General features: G+C 49.0%; 1 protein-coding gene across 1 annotated transcript in view; it reads left to right on the forward strand.

Annotated features, from left to right (window-relative positions):
* Tgfbi (transforming growth factor beta induced) overlaps positions 1-11,211 on the forward strand; it is a 30,172-nt gene extending 18,961 nt beyond the window's left edge. The window contains exons 8-17 of the mRNA XM_048334190.1: positions 1,583-1,795; positions 2,506-2,643; positions 3,179-3,324; positions 4,364-4,500; positions 5,254-5,384; positions 7,889-8,013; positions 9,108-9,210; positions 9,796-9,875; positions 10,033-10,057; positions 10,547-11,211. Of these exons, the coding sequence (XP_048190147.1) occupies positions 1,583-1,795; positions 2,506-2,643; positions 3,179-3,324; positions 4,364-4,500; positions 5,254-5,384; positions 7,889-8,013; positions 9,108-9,210; positions 9,796-9,875; positions 10,033-10,057; positions 10,547-10,587 (1,139 nt within the window). The 3' untranslated portion in view covers positions 10,588-11,211. The remainder of the gene's footprint in view (positions 1-1,582; positions 1,796-2,505; positions 2,644-3,178; positions 3,325-4,363; positions 4,501-5,253; positions 5,385-7,888; positions 8,014-9,107; positions 9,211-9,795; positions 9,876-10,032; positions 10,058-10,546) is intronic.
* The last annotated feature ends 4,447 nt before the right edge of the window (positions 11,212-15,658 follow it).

The raw sequence follows: 15,658 nt of genomic DNA on the forward strand, positions 1-15,658 counted from the left end.
TTAGACTCCACTCCTTAAGGTTTTCACAATCTCCCCCATCAAGCAGCAAGGCTTCGGGGGGACATTCCAGGTTTGAACTATAAGTCCTCATTAAAACACCTTCTGTACACAGCACATGTTAAGGTACCAGATCTTCTTATTCTAAAGTAGAAGAAGAAAAATCAACTCCTAATTTAGGTCTTTTGCATATTGGTTTTATCCTACTCAGTAACTGGTTTGCTCAAAGTAAGGGCCCTCTGCGGGGTGCTATAGCTTCATGCTGGAAGGAAGGGGGGTGTGGGTCCACTATTGACAGTCTCTTGTTATTTCTGGGCCAACAGGCAGGCAGGTAGCAGCTGGGGCCTGGTATGTATTTCATGGGAAGTGTGGCTTCCAGTCCTGGCTCTGGTCAGCCTCTGAATAACCCTTGCGGATCACCCCGTCTCACCCCAGGCCTTTGGTTTCCTTCTTTGAGAAGCAAAATTTTCCCAAAGCATCATTCCCTTAGGCCTTGGTTTTGTTTTATTTCACACTACTAGCGATTGAACCCAGGGTCTCTTGCTTGCTAGGCAAGTACAGTGCCAGTTGAGCTATGCTCCCAGCCCCTCCCACAGGCTCCTATATCCCTTCTTCCTATCTAGCTGGATTGGGTAAGCACTGACTTGCCAGTTTCCCGCAGCCCAGTGTGGGTCTCCACTTCCTCTTGCCTGTGACAGCACAGTTTTGGTTCCCACACTTTAGGGACAGATTAAAACTGTTCTCTGTGGTGAGAAGATAAGACAGAGGGTCTCAGAGAGCCTGCTCAGCCTGGGGTGAGGGTGGAGGCACGCCCTCCTCCCCTGGTCCTTGGGATTTCATCTGTGTAAGTCTTATGCTTGTAAGAGCCTTTTTAGGGGATCCCTTCCCTCAGCCTCTCCCCAAAATGTAATGTCTGGACAAATAGCAGCTATATTTATTATTTACAGGTATAGTGGACGGGATGGGGAAAAAAGGCCACACTTCTTATTGCCCATCACTACCAGTCTCTAGACAGACCATGGCAGCTAAGAGATCCTTGGGTAAAAATGAACAAAACCTGGCCAAATTAAACATATTTTGAAACTGTCCTTCAGTACAGTGTTCACCTTTTCCTGTCACGTTTTACCTGTTTTAGCAAGGTCAGTAGATTTAAAAGGGTAAGCTCACTTGAGTTTCTTTTTTTCCTCCCTGAAGTCCTAAATAAGATAATTCAGCATGCAGTTCCATGTTCACAGCCAATGGCTGACATTCGTTGGACATTTACTCTTTGGTCAGGCTGCGTGTTAAGTGCTTCACACATCACATCTAGAGGACAAATGCTGCTACTGTCATCTGCTCTAATGAAGAAGATGAGGCTCAAGGAAGCTAGGTGGCTAGCCAGGCTCCCAGGTAGCAAGTCACCATGGGATTTGAGCTCAGGCAAGCTGACCGCAGAGCCCCAGCTCTGGTTTTAGAGGGTAGCAAGCTGGAGAAGAAAAGGATCTGGGCATCCAACCTCATTTGGAGATTGATCCAAATGATCAGGCCTGACTGGGCTCTCATTTGGCCTGTGTCCTTCTCTGCCTCTCGCCCCTCCCCTTCCCAGACCTACTGAACAACCATATTCTGAAGTCAGCCATGTGTGCCGAAGCCATTGTGGCAGGACTGTCCATGGAGACCCTGGAGGGCACCACACTAGAAGTGGGCTGCAGCGGAGACAGGCTGACCATCAACGGGAAGGCCATCATCTCCAACAAAGACATCCTGGCCACTAATGGCGTGATCCACTTCATTGATGAACTACTCATCCCAGATTCAGGTAAGCCGGACTCCAAGGGCCCATTTCCTGCCCAGCCTCCCATCCCTCTGCCATCGTCCCTGGTGATGAGGGTTGAGGGACTCAGGGATTTGTTCAGGGTACTGCCCTGTCTGGAGCCACTTTACAGCCCACAGCCAGAAAACTCATGGGGTGTAAGATTGAGAAGGTGCTTGAGCTCTAGTCATATGTCTTAGAGGCAGCACTGGGAGTCATTGAAGGTCCCCAGAGCCCTTTCAGATCTGCCTATGGCGGCTGAACACAAAGGCCCATTTCCTGACCCCCAGAGCATTTGCTCTCTCATGGGTATCCAAGGCATCCCTGAGTCACTGACCCAGAGAGGATGACTGGGTGGACTTTGACTCAGCTTCCATTTGGCCCACGAGAGAAGGAATCACACTGGGAAAAGTAAAACTCTTTGGGTGGGAGTGGTCACTGGCCCTGTAGATTCTTCAGTCACCACACAGGCAATGTGGCCCTGACCCAAGCTATCCCAGCCTCGCCAGAGGACAGTTCTGCCCTCTGCCAGCTCTGCACTCAAATCATCTCTCCAGTGGCTAGCTGACACAAACCCGCTGGGTCCCCGCAGTGGTTAGAGGGTTTGTTGACTCCCATAATGTTGTTCCTGCTGCCGAGTTCCATGCGGTGGGGTGCACAGAAGATAAGCACAAACAACACTGTTAACTTTTGAACCCCTTCTCTCCTTCCTGTAGCCAAGACCCTGTTTGAGTTGGCAGCAGAATCGGACGTTTCCACAACCGTTGACCTTCTCAGGCAAGCTGGCCTGAACACGCATCTCTCTGGAAATGAGCGGTTGACCCTCCTGGCCCCACTGAATTCTGTATTCAAAGGTAACATGGGGAAAGCACCCTGCTAGTTCACCACACCCCCATCAGCCACCTTTATGAAATTCTTCTGCTCTGCCACAGTCCTTCGACAGCAGGCCTCCCAACTAACTCAGCTAGATGTGACTCCAGCAGAAACTTCTGACTGATTGTTTGGTTTGCAAGAGCCAAGAATGCGCTGGGGGATCTCTGCCTAGGAATTCAAGGCTTTGCATCTCCCCTTTCTGTTTGCAAGGTCAAGTATCACTGTGCAGGCAGGAAGGACCCACTGAGCTACAGCCATGGGCAAGGCAGGGAAGGAGCCAAGTTGTGTCCATGCCTCCCCTTTCCTGTTAGGGTGAAACTCCAAGTGCCTTTGATTACCTATATTTTTTATTTTCTGCAGAAGATGCGAGATGTTCAGAAATATTAGCAGCCCCCACTCACTTTCTCAATCTCCATTTACAAATTCAAGGAAGGGTAGCTTTTCACTTTGTCTCCCATTATCTTCTTCACCAGGGGACCCAATTCACTCTGGCCCTAACTACTCATTGTCTTACAGATGGAGCCCCTAGCATTGATGCCCAAATGAAGAATTTGCTTCTGAATCACATAGTGAAAGACCAGCTGGCCTCTAAATACTTATACCATGGACAGACTCTGGACACGTTGGGTGGCAAGAAATTGAGAGTGTTTGTTTATCGTAATGTAAGTTCTGAGTCCTCAGTCATGCTCTTTCTCTGGTTCAACTCTTTAAAAAGTGGAAGTTGGTTTTTGTTTTGTTGTTTTGGTTGGCCATAGGGCTTGAACTCAGGGCCTGGGTGCTATCCTTGAGCTTTTGTGCTCAGGGCTAGCACTCTATCACTTTGAGCCACAGTGCCACTTCTGGTCTCCTAGCAGTTAATTGGCGATAAGAGTCTCACAGACTTTCCTGCCCGGGCTGGCTTTGAATGGTGATCTTCAGATCTCAACCTCCTGAGTAGCTAGGATGACAGGTGTGAGCCACGGGTAGCCTGTCTGTGGAAATTTTATTAATAAAAATTAAAAATAATAAAATAAATACTCCTTGAGCAGGGACTTACATAATCTAGTAAAAAAGTAATTTCTTACTAACTGAGATTCTGCAGAAGAGTTAGAATATCATTTTGTGGATGTCCTGTAGAATAAATCCCACTCGTGTCTGAATAGTTAGGAAGGAAGCCTAGCTTGTGATTCAAAGAAATATACACATGGGAGGAGGGATGGAGGTTTTCTGTCCTTCCAGGATTCTATGAATAGAAGCCCTCTAACAGAATTACAACCCCCTTCTTTTTCCACAAAAATTTCCTTCCCTTTCTCCTGTCTCCTCTTTATTTTCAAATCCTAATCTACCTTGGTATATCTAAAAAGAAGCTCAACTCAATCTTGTTCAGGCCTGGGATTAACCAACTCTATTCAGTTGTCATCTCTTCAAATTCAATCAAATATCAATAGCTTCAGTCATTGATCATTATCAATAGATCTCCTCATTATGGAACCTCTGTGTGCCTTTATTGGATCATCCTTTCCTTGAGAAAGACCGTTTTTTTCTTTATGGTTTTCTGTCCTGAAAATAATACATCATGATGGCCCAGGTTTTAGGATATCCTATGATACACACACTCACCAGCCTTTGGGGATATGCTGTAGACACAGCCCTGAACCGACCAGGAGGCCCTTGCCTGGGAGGATAACCAGCTGTTCCTCTCTTTGTCTCTCTTCTGTGCAGAGCCTGTGCATTGAGAACAGCTGCATTGCTGCCCATGACAAGAGGGGGCGGTATGGGACCTTGTTCACCATCGACCGGATGCTGACCCCCCCAATGGGGACAGTCATGGACATCCTGAAAGGGGACAATCGCTTTAGGTAACCGGTCTCTCCCAGAGTGGGGCTTCTGCCAAACAGAGATGATGAGGAAATCTGTCAGATTTGTGTCAAGATCCCTGCTTTGGAAGATCAAAGAGAGAGCCTGTGCTAAGGGTTGCCTAATGCTAGTAATGCATCTAGGCTTGGGGCAGGGAGAAGATGAAGGTCATCTTGCAACCTTGAGTTGGGAAGCAGGATTCCTTCTGGGAGTGTCATCTTCTTATAATGGGAAGTAAGGGAAGAGAGAGTAAGGGAGAGAAAGCATTTTTAATATAAAAGCCCAAAGAAAACATCACATGGTCGCTGGAAAATCCCCAATGAGCTGGTAGCAGCTGGCTTCGAAGCTGGGGTGGGTCTCCCATTCTCTGTGCAGAATCTACTCCTAGTAACTGTGGCCCTGGTGTGAGTTTACCTTCCTAACCTGCCCTTTCTGTTCCTGACTCGCTTGCTTATCCACCATGGATGCTCTCATGTGGAGTGTTTCCCGTCACTCACTCCAGCCACCTGCCAACACAAGAGGACCACATCCTCTTTGTTCTCCCCAGAACCCATTCCCAGGGCCAGCCAGTCTCTGAGTCGGCCATGGCTCTGATATTGTTCCTCCCACTACCTCTGGAATTTGACTTTGGGCCATTCATCTGAGTGTGATAATGGATAAACTGGTTCCCTATTTTGCCTGGGGGTAGAAGTGAAGGGGAAGAAAAAAAAGTGTGCCATGCTCCCTGCAGGTGACACTTCCCTGTGTGTTCACAGCATGCTGGTGGCCGCCATTCAGTCTGCAGGCCTGACAGAGACCCTCAACCGGGAAGGGGTCTACACAGTCTTTGCTCCCACAAATGAAGCCTTTCAAGCCATGCCGCCAGAGGAACTGAACAAACTCTTGGGTAAAAACTGGCTTAACAATGCCTTCCTATTTTTTTTTTTATTTTTTCCAAAGTCATCAGCCATCAGGCCCCTGAGTGGGGGAAAGAGCTGGCATATGACAAAGGGGTTAACTCTAGGAATTCAATAATGAGATCATTTGTAGGAGGGCAGGAGGATTGAAGGACCTGGGAGAGAGAGCAGAAGACATCCAGAGGCTGACAGTAGTGGAAAGAAGGGACGGGAGTGATGACGGGAACCAGGAAGGGCTTAGACAAAAGGCTCAGAAAGCCACCGGAGCCTTTCATTTCCTGTGAGGACCACTGAGCACTTCAGCCTCCCCAGCCTCCTACAGGTCAGTGCTCCCATTGGCTGATTCCAGGAGGGCAGAGAGAGCAGATGTTGCAATTCACAGAGGTCAGGGTCTAAGTAGATGAAAGACAACCAGCCAGTCACTGTGGCATGCCTCTCCCTTGGGGACCTGGAAAAGTGCTTACCTGCAGGAAATGTTCTTGGGGAACCATGCCTTCCCAAGAACTTTTAGTCATGGGGCTGCAAATGTTGTGTGCTCACAAGCTTGGGTAGCTGATTCACCTGGAAGCAGTTCAACTCCTTTCTCTGGCATTTTACTAGGTGAGTGAGCGCTTGCCAGAACCTGAACCTGCCAGGAACCCCAATAGCTCATGCCTCAAATCCTTGCTACTCAGGAGGCTGAGATCTGAGGATCACCATTCCAAGGCAGCTTAGGCAGGAAAGCCCATGAGATTCTTGTGTTCAGTTAACCACCAAAATAAAAAAACCAGAAATGGAGGTGTGACTCAAGTGGTAGAGCACTAGCCTTGAGCGAAAAGCTAAGGGACAGTGCCTAGGCCCTGAATTCAAGCCCTGATACTAGAACCAAAAACAAATGCAGAACCTGAGCCCATTAGAAAAAGGAGATGGCAGAGCCCCTTGCTGTCTGTGGTGAGGATGGAATGGGATGATGTTACATGCGTAGGGCTGGACACACATATTGAATAACTATAATGGCACTGAGGTGCACCATGGGATGGAGAGTGGGGGGAACAAAGATGAATGCCCACAAGAGATACTTGCCCTCTCATGCATGGCAAGGTGACTCTGAGAAGGGCAAAGAGGACCAAGGAAGGACCCTAGTCAAACCTGGGGATACATATTGTTTACATTTCCATTCTTGCAGGAGAATAGAAGACTCAGGCTGCTGTCAGTTCTGAGCTGAATTTGTGTCCTGTTTAATTTTCTTTATTATCAAATGGATGCCTGTGTCTGTGATGCTGACGTATTTTTCTTGAGAAGAGGGGGAGAAGTTCACTCTGAATATAAACTTTCCATCCTCTCTCAGCCATGCAGGAATGAACTATTCTTTCCCAGGTGGCCTGAGCCTGCTCAGATTCCCCTCATTTTCATTTCTGTGGGAGTAGGAGAGGGGGAGAAAGAAAGCTTCCCAAACATGACCTCTCCTCTCCAGACCTGAGGAATGGGGGCTGCCCCACCCCCATCCCCATGTAAGAGTTCTAGAAAGAAGGATGGCTTCCAGCAGCTCAGGGCTGGCTTATCTATTCCCAGCCAGGCGATACTTTGGCGGGGCAGGGGCTGGGGAGGGGAATGGGACACATCACCATTTGTGGATGTTTGGAAACCACCTGATACCCCTGACTCCATCCCTTGGCACTGATGTGAGTTCATCAATAACCAAGCAAACTCCTGAGAAAGTTTCCAGACAGCCAGGAAGGAGCCCTGGGAAAATGAGCCATCAGCTGGGCATTGGGGAAATGAGGGAGGATCAGAGAGGCAGCTGGCAGAGTTAGGCACTGCCTCCCATACCAAACTTGGGAAAGGCCTATGTTACCTTTATGTGCAATTGGATGTTTTCCCCAGCCATGGGGGCAGGGCGGGGGGGTGGGGAACTGATGTGAGCTGGAAGGAATGCCGGTGCCGTGCAGTGCTGAGCAGGGGGACTGGGGAGGGAATACCCCCTCGGTCCTGACCTCACCAGCTCCATGGCTCCTCTAGAGCACAGCTGTTGCCTCTTTCAAGTCCCCCTTCAGGAAATGGCCCTCTCCGGTGGAATATGCATCAGAGGATAGAATGTGTAAATATTTCACTACTGTGTTATGGCCGGCAGGAGCCAGCCATGCCGATGATGAAGCATCCCAGATGGCGAACCTGGAAAGGTCCCTGGATTTCCAGGCAAATATTTAGCTCATGGAAACACGAGTCATGCTCACAGAGGAATATGGATTAACTCCTCCATTACCAGGAAGCTCCGCTTAGCTCAGCCATGCGGGGCCAGTCCGGGGCCACAATCATACGTCTCATGTCTGCTGTCCTGGGGGCAGATAGTATGCCTCACGGGCTGAGTACACAATAGGTGCTCCGTGAATGCTTATCTTGTGCATGGACTTTTCCATCTTTGGGTCAACCACTTGCACCTTCTCCTCTGAGCCCTCCACCTTGCCAGTTACCAACCTTGGTATTAAATCTGCCTCTTCTTCCCTCATCCCTGCAGGAAATGCTAAGGAACTTGCCAACATCCTGAAATACCACATCGGCGATGAAATCCTGGTTAGCGGAGGCATCGGGGCCCTGGTGAGGCTGAAATCTCTCCAAGGAGACAAGCTGGAAGTCAGCTCCGTGAGTGTGCTACAGGGCCTGCAGGCCACATCTCTCCAGGGCTGGCATGAGACACACAACCTTGGAGATATATCTTGAATCTGTGAGGGCAACTTGTCCACAGAAATAAAGAAAAGATTTGGGGAGGGGGGAGCTCTTCAGGGAAATCAAGCCAGATTACAATTAGATGTAAGAACTTCCAGATTTGCAAGCATCAGACTTGGCATCTGGGAGCGGCCCTTTAGGAGAGGGTAGGCGATTATGTGTGTCTCTCATGAGCAATCTGCCCCCTAGCCAATCCCTGCTCCATTCCCCACACATGGGGCTCAATCAGATGCCACCATGATCCAGATGTCCCCAGAGGTGCCCTGGGCTCCCATTCCTGCTCTGAGAGTTTACCTTGCTCTGCAAGTGGATGATACCATTCTACCTTGGAGCTGTACCTAGTACACCCTATCTCAGAGGGGAGCCGGGGAGGGGAGAAGAGAGAGAGAGAGAGAGAGAACCACTGCTCAGGGGAAGCCATTGGTCTCCCTGGGGAGGGACACTCTAGAATGTGGCTGGAAGCACCCACCCCCCCCGCTCCTCTCTCTTGATTACAAGCCTTTCTGGCTCACTCATTATTGGTTTTTCTTTTTCCCTTGGAATGGAGGGAGGGAGGTCTAGGAGATATTTATCCTCCAATAATCTCCTTGCGCCTCGTTTCAGGTGTTGGGGTCCTACCTTTCTCAGACACACACATAATAGGCCTCCCCAGAGGGACTCTTTATCCAATCTTGGGAAGGTGGGAAGAGCCTTTTGTGCAGATCTGAAGGCCTAGCTTCTAGTCCCAGCTTGAAAGGGGTGGGGGGGACACTATGCCCCTCATATCTCTGTTTCCACTTCTGATCAGACACAACAATACTCACCCTCCTTTGCTGTCCTCTGCTATGGGGACCAAGAACTTTGTAAATGGTGTTGTGTTGAGTCCATGAGGGAAGGAAGGTCTGCAGAGGGCAGGGACTGTGCCTCTCCCGAGACTATCCCCCGGGACTGGCCCAGGTCTGTCCTCAGCAGTTACATGGATAAAATAAGTCTGTTATACATTTAATAACCATCATTTATCTTCCTTATAGAAAAATAATGTGGTGAATGTCAATAAGGAGCCTGTTGCTGAAACCGACATCATGGCCACAAATGGTGTGGTCTATGCCATCAACAGCATTCTGCAACCTCCAGGTGAGACCCCCAACATAGCTCATCCTTGAGTCTTGGTGCCTGGACCTTCTCTTCATGTGGTAGCTTGTGCTTAGCAGGAAAACTGTCCTACGCATGAATCAGAATAAGGTGAAATCATGACCATCACACAGTGCCTTTGTGGCCGGCCTCCCTGCGGCTGACTGAAAAGTGAACTGGTGACTTCAAAGACTACATCGTAGTGTTAGTGGCTCACTCTTGTAATTCTAGCTACTCAGGAGGCTGAGATCTGAGGACAGGAAAATCTGTGATCTATAAACGCATTCTGGTCTTAGACACTGTTCTTATGCATACAGATGTTGACTCCCAGGGATCCCAGCTCTTCTCCCCTGGTTTCTTTGTACCCCTCGAGGTGACAATTAACCCTCAGTGCCACCATTCCTCACTTGTACATTCACCTTTCTCTGAGCCAAATTCCACCATGAGTAATAAAGCTATACAGGAAAAAAAAGACTTCATTGGGAAGTGTGCACCAGGAATCTCAGCAGTGCCTCCCAGCCATGCCTGCTAGGAATGCTGCGCTGGAGGTTCCGCTCTCACCAAAGTGGCCTTTTCCATCCTCTCTAGCCAACCGGCCTCAGGAGCGAGGGGATGAGCTGGCTGACTCTGCCCTTGAAATCTTCAAGCAGGCATCAGCATTCTCCAGGGTAAGCCGCCTGCTAGGGTTGGACACAGATGGAGCAGCCTTGGGGCTTCTGCTTGGGCCCTAATGTTTGTTTGCTTGCATGATGATGCACAAATCTACTCCATAAACACGGAGCGGATTTTTCACTAGAAAACCTGACCCCTTGTGTTTTATTCCAGGCTGCCCAGAGGTCTGTGCGGCTAGGTGAGTCTCTTCAGCATTTTGAGTCTCTGTATTCCCTCTCTGGCCCATCTCCAAAGGACTCAAGAATTCCAACAGCTGTATATAGATAAGAGCATCACGGTTTGGCGGAACAAGCCTTGCCTTTGGGCATCAGACCAGTGGGGTGAATTAGGGTCAGAGGCAGAAAAATGCAGTTTCCTTCTCAGTAAGGGGAAGATCATAACAATAACAGCCTTTTTAGGGTTGATGTGAGTTTTGGCTTGGGACTGTGGGAATAGAGCACAGCGCTTGGCAGGAGCTGATGATAGAGATTTGGTTCCAAGCTGATAGATGTAAAAAATATACCTGATCACCAGACAAGTTAAGTGAGAAGTTCCACAAGCCACGCACAGTCCCTGGTGAGCACAGGAGAACATGGCAGAAGCCACTTGGCTCTTGCCCTTGAGATGACATCTTGACATCAGGTGGCATCTGTGCAGCTCTTTCACTGGCACTCCTCCCTCTTTTCAGCCCCGGTCTATCAGAGGTTACTGGAGAGGATGAAGCACTAGCACAAAGGACCACAGGAGGAACGCACGCAGCAGCTTCCCACCAGTTCTCTCAGTTTGCCAAAGAGACCATTTGAATGTTTTGGAAACCAAAGACCACACTTCAGTAGACATGGGCCGCACTGCAATGAGATCTGAGCCTTGGATGGGGAAGAGGGAGGCAGGGAGAAAGATGCCCTTTGTTATTTTTATTGTTCATTTCCATCCCACCCCATACACCCCAAGCATGGTTGTTAATGCCCATTGCATGCACAGATCTGGATGTCATGATCTGACACTCATTTCTAGAAAGGAACCATCCCAAACGTGGAATTTCCCGCCCATGCCGAGTGCCTGGAAAAGGGACGTTCTGGGGCATCGTGGATCTCATAAAACGTGAATCAAGCAATCCAGCATTCTGGGAAGTCCTGGCCTGGTTTTGTAGAGCTCTTGCACAGCTGGAGAAATGGCATCATTATAAGCTATGAATTGAACTGTTTCTGTCAAATGTGTCTTGCATCCACATGTGGCTTGGACACTTCTATGTGGCCCTTGTCCAGGTAGAAAAGAAAGAAAAAGGATAGTGGCCCCCAGACTTCCTGAGTGTGACGGAGCCATGTGTGTTTGTGATAATAAAAATGAAAGAAATGTATGCCTGTGTGGATGGGACTGTGCCAGCCTGGGAATCAGAGGTGCAGTCTACCCTTGGCGAGCTGCCACTCTTTCTATACCCCTCAAGCCCACCCAGCAGCACCTCTGAGGCAAATTGTGACAGAGAACCCTCAGATGCCCACACAGTTAATGGGGATCTGACTCTGTCTGTGACCAACATTTTTTTTAATCTGAGCCTCTATCAGCCCCAGAGTCCTGAGTTCTCACTGTTCATGTGGCCCTGTACCCCTCTTGACACTCAAAACATCTTCTTTCCACTGTTTTGATCCCGTCTTTGTGGTGGGGTTTTGGTTTGCTTAGCACCTGTGCAGTGGATTTTTATCACACAGATGGGGAGGTTGAGGCCCAGGGAAGGGAAAACCACTGGTAACCAAGGAAATTAACCAAGCTTGAGGCTCTAATCCAAGTCTCCTGACTCCTAAAAGATGACCATTTGGCAGGAGACAAGTCTAGGCCTTGCAGGTTCTGTGCCAACCCATGTTCACATCCTTTCCCTGCATCTTCCATCTCTTGTATAGCCAGTGTCCCCATCACTCTGAGATGGGTTGCTGTATGTCTGGGGTGTCTTTGCTCTCTACCTGTGTACCCTTCAGTAGTCATTTAACCTCTGAGGCCTCCTCTATAACAGGGAGATGACTATCAACCTCTGCTTCCTAGATTTATCATGAAGATGAAGTAGGCTAGTCTGTTCAGAGTTCTGGGCACAACGCTGGGTTTATTGGCTATGCAGGACCTTTGTGACCCAAACTTTATGTGTGTCCTTTTCCTGAAGGCAGCCATGTTCCTGGATCATAGGATAGTTTGACTCTCTCAGGCACGTAGAGTCCACACGCTGGGCCCAGAGAGCCTTCCCCTCCTAGCCAGGTCTTTTACAGCTCCTTGCTCCTCTGTTCCCACTGTATTTTACCTGAAGCCCAGGCTAAACAGATGTCACTACTGGGACCAAGTAGGGGGCATCACTGGGTGACTGGAAGATAGAGCTACGTGCTACCCTGTGCCCCATCCAAGGCCACAAGGCATCCAAAAGGGGAAGGAGGTCACCAGGCCTCACCTGAGTCTTGCTGCTGAGACTGAACGAAGAAAGAAGAAAGAGAAGATGGAGGTCCCTTTCCCCTGTACACCCCCTCTTTGTTGTTCCTGGGTCTATGGGCCTCCTGAGATATAGAGAAGCCCGCAGACACCCTCTGCACTGGGGCTCAGAGGTCTTCCCGACGGGAGTAACAATGTAGACTCCTGGGCCAAGAGTTGTCAGAGAGGAACCACAGCATGGGACTGTTTTTCATCTACATGTATCAGCCTTGCTAGTCCTCCTTTGGGTGCTATGTATGAGCTAGAGAAGTACCTTGAGAATTTTCATTTTTACTGCTGCAGAAATGGAAGCTATGCAGGCTGAGAGAGTCTGACATGCCACAGAACAGGAAGAACTAAAACAGAGATGCAGCCCACGTGACTCTAGAGCCTGAGCAATCTCCTCCCTCTCTACTCAGGATCCACTGAAAAACCTTGGGCAATCTTGGTAGCCAGAACCACCCTCCCCTGCTATGTGAGGCCCTAGCAGGCCTGATCTTTGTTGGCACCACCCTAGTCCATTCTTATTACCATGTCGGGTATGGAGAAGCACCACGCAAAGTTGCCATGAAAGAGAGGGGGAGACACCTCTGTGCTGGGAAAGCATCATCCAATGTGATGCTTTTTGAGATGCTGCCTGGAATATTGTGCTCAGAGCTGTTTCAGAGCCAGGAAATGAGCCTGTGGAATGAGGGCTGGGCCTCAGGCCCTCTCCAAAGAAGTCAAATGGGGCCACTTCTGACCATCTCTGCTTGACAAGGAAAGAAACACCAGCCAGCCAGCCAGTAACTAAATCAGGAGGATGCAGGAGACCCGTGCCCCCCTACATATGTGCACACATGCTCACTCATGCAACCCCTCTGTGACTCCAAGAGACTCAACATAGAGCCTCAGGCAACTCATACTCCATACATTCTCGGGGGTCAAAAGAGGGAAGAAGCCACTGGGGTACATAGGCACCATGGAATCTTCCAGTTCTGGCCCACTAGAGAGAAGCTCCCAGAACCATCACACCCCCATCAGCCTGAAATCCCAGCCATTAGGGTGTTGACCATTGATGGTAGCAGAGGATTTTATACTAGGACCTAAACGATGAGGCTAGGGATGAAAATTTTGACTGAAGAACAGTGTTAAAAAACAAACAAACCAACAAAAACAGTTCCTGTGGCAGATGGGAGAGTTTTGTGCAGCTTAGAGGGAACAGAGTAGTAAAACTTCTTCTGGCTCTGGGAATCAGATCCTACTGGACCTGTACTTGGAATTAGCTACTGGAAGGTTTTAGTTGGGAGAATGGAATGGAGAAGGCTATTCCATGATGTGACTTATTTAAATTGTAAATTGCCATTTTGGCCTTTTTTATAGTGTGCATCTCCATGATGGCATGTCCATTTCCACATTGCTGGGGGAATTTTTTATTTTTTTTTATTTTTGCCTTCCTTGCTTGGATGTGAACTGCACCGAGCCAAGCATAGAGCAGGACAGAACATCATTGAAAGACAGCCCAGAGCCAGCAAACCAATGGACTGTTCACTCAACAAAGGTGGGCTTCGGGTTCTGGTTGCACCTCAAAAAGGAAAAGAAGGCCTTCCTAGACACTTGGGGCTCCCCTTTAGAGAGAGTGGAATGTCTGAGTGTGGGGGACAATCTAAAGACTGCTTGATCACATGGCAAAATAGGTCACTTTCTCTCCAACAGCTGACTCCAATCTCACTCTTTAAGGATGAAGCTTCATGCTCAGAGGTAGGTTTTTTTCCCCCTTTGTTCCTAGGATCCTCTTGTCCTTGGTTCTATTAGAAGGGTGTGAGGTTTGGGAATAGTGAAGACAGAGGGGAAAGACTGCTGATTAGATGTCCTCATTTGGGCAGAAATGAGTTTTGGAGAGAACAGATGGAAAACTATACTCTCCTCCCCTGTCAATGGGGCCTGTGTGTCCCCATGGCTCCTTGACAAGTGCACCAATAATTCAAGTTCAAGGAAGCCATACGCCACAGAGACTTTTTCCTGATGACAGCTCCCATCCTGGTTCCTGGGATTGGAGGGCCAGGAGCAAAGCCAGCCTTGGGGTAGAGAAGACTAAGTCACTACCCTGGGTGGTGAAGGAGCAAGAGGATGAGAATAAGTACCCCTGGGTACTCAGTTCCTCCACCATGCAGGAGTAGCTTCTCAGGATATGCCAGAGAGGCAAAGAAGAACCACTGTTTATTAGTCTTAAAGATGGGCTTACTCTGAAAGGAATCAGCTGTGTTCCTTTCAAAATGCATTCAGATACCACATGCCTACCCTGGAGCAGGAATAAGCTGCTTTCAGCACCCCCTTCCCGCTGAGTCCCTAGCTTAAATGCATGGGGCGGGGGTGGGGGGAGAGTTGTCTGTGCTTATGTGTCATTCCTGGGGCTTGAACTCAGGGCCTGGGCACTGTCCCTGAGCTTTTTCACTCAAGCCTGGCACTCTACCAATTGAGCCACAACTCTACTTCCAGCTTTTTGGTGGTTCATTGGAGATCAGAGTCTCATAGACTTTACTGACCTCACTGGCTTTGAACTGTGATCCTCAGATCTCAGCTTTCTGAGTAACTAGCATTACAGGTAAGAGCCACAGGCCCCCCAACAAAATGCATTTTGTATTGATTTGAATTGTTTCCCTAGCACAGGCAGAAAATCCTTTATCCCAAGGCTTAGACACTGCACACAGTAGGACATGAACATGCAAGACGATGTAACAAGGCTGCCAGTGACAATTCCTCCTTCCCCACTTGTTTTGCCTGCAGAAGGGGATATAGAGGCTGTCCCTCGATGGCACAATGGCATCAAAGAACAAGAGAGGAGGGACAGGTGTGAGGCCGAGGGTCCTTAGTCAGAGCTCGCAATGCATCCAGCTCCAGTAGGTGAGACTGCAAACAACCCCACCTAGTCAACTGTCCTTCATTCTTTGTGCAGAACTGCTGAACCCTGGGGTCCACAGGAAAGGCAGGTGAGTGTGGAAAATCCTGGCCACTCACATGAAAAGCTCTGGGCACTTACAAAGCCAGGGATGGGCTGATTTGTAGGTTCGTGTGCCCATTGGAGAGAAGTCAGCCATTGGGAAGTACTTCTCAATGACCTGTACCAATAAGCTCCTTTTAGTGAAAGTCATGCATGGAGTTTATACCAGTGAACCATGAAGAATAAAAGCCCTTGCCAGGTGCCGGTAGCTCATGCTTGTCATCCTAGCTACTCAGGAGGCTGAGATCTGAGGATCTCGGTTTGAAGCCAGTCAGGACAGGAAAGTCTGTGAGACTCTGATATCCAATGAACCACCAAAAAGATGGAAGTGGAGCTGTGGCTCAAGGGTGAAGTGTAAGCCTTGAGCAAAAAAAG

This window comes from Perognathus longimembris, chromosome 25 (assembly GCF_023159225.1).
Source record: "Perognathus longimembris pacificus isolate PPM17 chromosome 25, ASM2315922v1, whole genome shotgun sequence".
NCBI classification, from domain to species: Eukaryota; Metazoa; Chordata; class Mammalia; order Rodentia; family Heteromyidae; genus Perognathus; species Perognathus longimembris.